This window comes from Camelina sativa, chromosome 2 (genome assembly GCF_000633955.1).
Source record: "Camelina sativa cultivar DH55 chromosome 2, Cs, whole genome shotgun sequence".
Classification (NCBI taxonomy): Eukaryota; Viridiplantae; Streptophyta; class Magnoliopsida; order Brassicales; family Brassicaceae; genus Camelina; species Camelina sativa.
This window is the reverse complement of record NC_025686.1, coordinates 16,844,382-16,849,128: the sequence shown is the minus strand read 5'-3', so window position 1 is coordinate 16,849,128 and position 4,747 is coordinate 16,844,382. Positions and strand designations below refer to the sequence as shown.

Genomic DNA, 4,747 nt, shown 5'->3' with positions numbered 1-4,747 from the left:
CCAACACCCCAGCAAGCCTCTCTCACGATCCTAGCCTCATATCTCATTCCACAGGAGAGATCTCCCAAGAAACAGACACCGAAAACTCCAAAAACTCACAAGAATAACTTTGTCTCTTTTATTTCTCTAGAAAACGACAAATGAGCGGAATCTGGACACTCACATCGACTTTCCACTTAAATACCAAGGTTTTAAGGATTTTTCCTAAACCAAACCCCTCCAATTCGACAATTTTAAACAAACCGGTCGAATCAAAAAGTGACAAAAAACCATAAGTTGGTTCGAGGATGTTACAAAATGTTCCAACTAAAATTGGACATCCAAAATGTAATAGGATTATATAAACATATCACAATCTAATTTAATATAAAGATATTTATAATCTTTATATTAATTGCTATCAACTTTAGATAGTAGATCCCTTTTCAAATTTAAATTTCATATACTTTTAACCTTTTTGTTTATTGCATATATAATGTAGTTCTATGATATTTATAATTTTTATTTAATATTATTTTAGATTAATTCTAATAAATACACAATCTGTCATTTTATTTATTAACCTTGATCATCTTTGTAGAATAGTCAAGAGAAGTTAAAACCCTTTTACCAAAAAACAAGAAGCTAAAAATCTATGTATATTTATTAGAAGATTTGAGAAAATAGAAATGAGAAATATTGTTATGTGAATAAGTTCGTGTAATATATATTGGTTAATAGCATATAGATTAGAATTCAATTATATTTGGGGGCAATCTCTCTGCTATCTTATGTCATTCCAAAGCTCAACAAAACACCAATGTCTCATTTCCTAGATCAGGCAGCCATTGATGAAGTAATAGCATTAGGGATAGATTTGCAGTTTGACGATGAAATTGCGTTAAAAATTAAACAAAGAGAAGGTAAATCAATAATATAAATATATATATATATATATGTGTGATTATATATATGTGTTATTAAATGTGCAAATGATTTCATGAATTAATTTTGATGTATAAATTATGTGTTATTAAATAATTATTCATTTCTTATATTATAATTACATATTGTGCGGTTATTTTTTTATTATAACTACTAATTGTATTGAAATATATTTACAGAAGCTGATGAAGAATATGCAAATTTTTTGCAGATTAATCTTTATTTAAATTAAAAAAAATTGATCGAATTTTGTTATACAGAAGATTTTTTTGTGGCTTCGCAGTAAACTTTGTATTATAAATGCTAACGGTTATTTCTTTCTTTTCTTCAATCTTTAGAAAATCCTCCGAACAATTTTCAACATGATGTTCCTTCGGTAATCCCAAACCTTTTTTTATATATATTACATGTCTTTTAACAATTGTTACATATGTTGTTCTTGTAAAAGATTGTCACAAACCAATTGCTTTTGATTAAATATCAGACTAGTGGAGGAAGTAGTTTACCTAATCAAACTGCTACTACTGAGAACAACAATCCAGAAAATGAAATAGAAGATGTTATCTCTGGATTACCAACTCAAAAGTACCGTCGCAAAACCTGGTGGAGAAGGAGATCATTTGTTCCCGATAAAAACGAGTAAGATCAGATCATTTTGTTTGTTTCAATTTTTTTGTAATACCAAATGTGACTTTAATTCTATATCGTCAGTATTTACTCTGGTTAGTCTGTGTCAGTCTTTGATTAATCTAGGTAATTTATGGATAGTCTTTTGGTGATTGTTTAAGTAAGATCCGGTTACGACTATGATTTTAATTATTTTGTTCGTGTGATCTTTGTAGGTGTTCCATATGTACAGTCAGCTATGAGAAGGGAGATAAGATAACTATGTTACCATGCAAGCATGCCTTCCATAAGGATTGCATTTCAAATTGGTTAAAAGAAAACAAGGTATGAATGTTAATATTTATATAAGTAAAAATGTTAATGAACGTTGTATATATGAAGTGTTCTCACCTATATGATATTGTTTGGTTCATGCAGGTATGCTGTGAATGCCAAGCCGAAGTTAATCCGTAATTGGAACCGTTATACTAACTGTCATGGGGTGATAAGATTAATATCTTCTATAAGCCAGGTTGATGTAGTGTTCTGGCATTTTTTGAGAATTTTAAAATAATTTATCAAGAATAACAAAAGTATATTTATTCTTTTATTTAAATAATATAAAATTTAAAAATGTTCTCAAAATATCATAATAGCCGGATAAAATTATAAAGGGACATTTGTAAAAATACAATCTTTTTCAGAAGAATGGAGATTAACATCAATCTAAAAATGGAGAAATTTACAAAGTCTATCTGATTATTTATATATATCACACCTATATACACATTCTTACTTTGGGGAGTTGATTTTAAGATAAACACAAAATTAACTTTTACTAGGCTAGAGTATCTTATATAATAAAATAAATTTCTCTCAAATTCATGTTTTGAGGAGTTGACTATAGACCGATTGCCCTCTGCAACGTCACCTATAAGATCATCGCCAAAATCCTTACTAAGCAGCTACAACCTTTCCTCCCAAACCTTATCTCAGAAGAACAATAAGCCTTTGTTCCAGGGAAGTCCATCTCCGATAATGTCCTTATCACACATGAGATCCTGCATTTCCTCCGCACATCCAAGGCAAGAGTCAGATGCTCAATGGCGGTTAAAACCGACATGAGCAAGGTCTATGACCGAATCGAATGGAGCTTCCTGCGAGCAGTGCTGACCAAGATGGATTTTCATAAGCAGTGGATCTCTTGGATCATGGAATGTGTAACATCAGTGTCGTACTCATTTTTAATCAATGGTACCCCACAAGGGAAAGTCCATCCTTCACGAGGGCTCCGACAAGGCGATCCGCTCTCCCCTTACCTCTTCATCCTCTACACCGAAGTTCTTTCTAGCTTATGTCGTGCGGGACAAGATAGTGGAGCGTTCAAGGGTATTCAAGTAGCTAGGGGAAGCCCTCCAATAAACCACCTTCTTTTCGCGGATGACACTATGTTCTTCTGTAGATCGGATGAGAAGGCATGTGCTGCCCTAACTTCAATAATCCAAAAGTATGAGTTTGCGTCCGACCAATGCATCAACTACAAATAATCCTCCCTCACTTTCTCTTCCAAGACTCCAAATGCAATCAAATTACGGGTGAAGCAAGTCTTAAAATCACAAAAAATGGGGGGATTGGAAAATAATTTGGGTTTTCCCGAGCATTTTAGGAGACGTAAGTCTGATATTTTCACCTCTATCGTTGATCGCATACTAAGCAATATGACGGTCGGAGAGTGGCCATTAAGCGAGGTGGGCCCATAGGCCGGTACAGAGACAGGAAACACAATATGGGTTTATTTTTTTGTCCTATATTGTGATGTATTTGCGAGGGTGCCTAGCAAATCCCTCGAAATATTTGCTACGGAATTGTGTGGATATTAAATCTCTATATATACGAATGACGTAGTTTGAGCTTCGCTCAAACCCAGCCGCCTGAATAAAAACTCTAAACTCCGTTTTTCTCCTTCCTTCTTCTTCTATGGTACTTTTCTGGTAAACCCTTCTCTACTCGTTTCTTCTTCTTCTCTGTTAAGCCTTGCGCCATTTCACTGAAACCTAGATCTGAGGTTGTCTCTCCTTCCATTTTATTGTCTTATTTGTTAGATTTAAGTTTCTTATGCTTGTCTCATGCTTGATTTGGAGAGGGAACAGGAAATATATGATTCTTGTGGCAGCATGGGGAGAACTTATGACACCCCGGTTTCAGGGACATGCGGAAAGGTTTAAAATAAATGATTTAGCCACCTATGTCACCAAAGTGCACTTATCTTTTCAGTCAAAGGTCATGAGAGAACTATAGAGTTAAGCGTGCTTATGCTGGAGTAGTCTCAGGATGGGTGACCTTCCGGGAAGTGACTGTCGGAACTGTGCAAGTGAGGACAAAACACAGGAAAAGATCATGTGGTGATTTGTAGGGACTGTAACAAGTCTTTAAAACCTCCCGGACGTAGCAAACCGACCGTCGGATATGGATGGGCTCAGGGGCCTAGTGAGAGGACGTGAGGCCCATTAAGGAAAGTGGATCTATGGACTGGGACTCACTACGAGGTGGCGGTCGAGGCGTTACAATCACAGTCTCCAAACTTCTATGGATATATCAACAACAATTTATGTTTTTTCAATCTATCTATCTATGTTTGTTGTAAGTTTGTATTTGATTAGTCGATTTTATCTAACCATTAGGTTGATGAGCTTCTACTTATTATCTCCCTTTGAGATTGAATGAATTGTAACAATTATGTTTTTTGTAATTTTTTGATAATTATTTTTTTACATTATTAATATTATTTAAAACAAAATATTTTGTTTTTTTGTTGTAATCTCTAATCTCTCATATTAAATATTAACTTTTACAAATGTCAAAATCTCAGATTGATATAATCTTGACACATGTCAAAATCTTATTAATGGCTAACTTTCAAAACTCAACTTTATAAGTTTGTGTTTGATTAGCCTATTTTATCTAACCACTAGATATTAGATAATATCCCGCGCATATGCGCGCGTTGTTGTATTAGTTATGTTAATTCACTTTAGTTTATACACTTTATTTATTCAAATCATACAAAAAAATAATGTATTACAAATTTTTTGGAGGTAAGAGAGAGTTAAAAATTTTGATTTAATAATTCTATTATAATAGTTCATTTTGTTAAAACATTGCATACTTTTAAAAATAAAATAAATATACATGAAAAAATGATTCTTTAGTTTCATTC

At 33.2% G+C, this 4,747-nt stretch overlaps 1 protein-coding gene across 1 annotated transcript; it reads left to right on the top strand.

Annotated features, from left to right (window-relative positions):
- LOC104727166 (E3 ubiquitin ligase BIG BROTHER-like) lies at positions 718 to 2,083 on the top strand. Its single transcript, XM_010446194.1, has 5 exons — positions 718 to 902; positions 1,263 to 1,300; positions 1,409 to 1,563; positions 1,767 to 1,875; positions 1,969 to 2,083. The coding sequence occupies exons 1-5, from the start codon at positions 800 to 802 to the stop codon at positions 2,002 to 2,004; spliced, it is 441 nt and encodes a 146-aa protein (XP_010444496.1). The 5' UTR covers positions 718 to 799; the 3' UTR covers positions 2,005 to 2,083.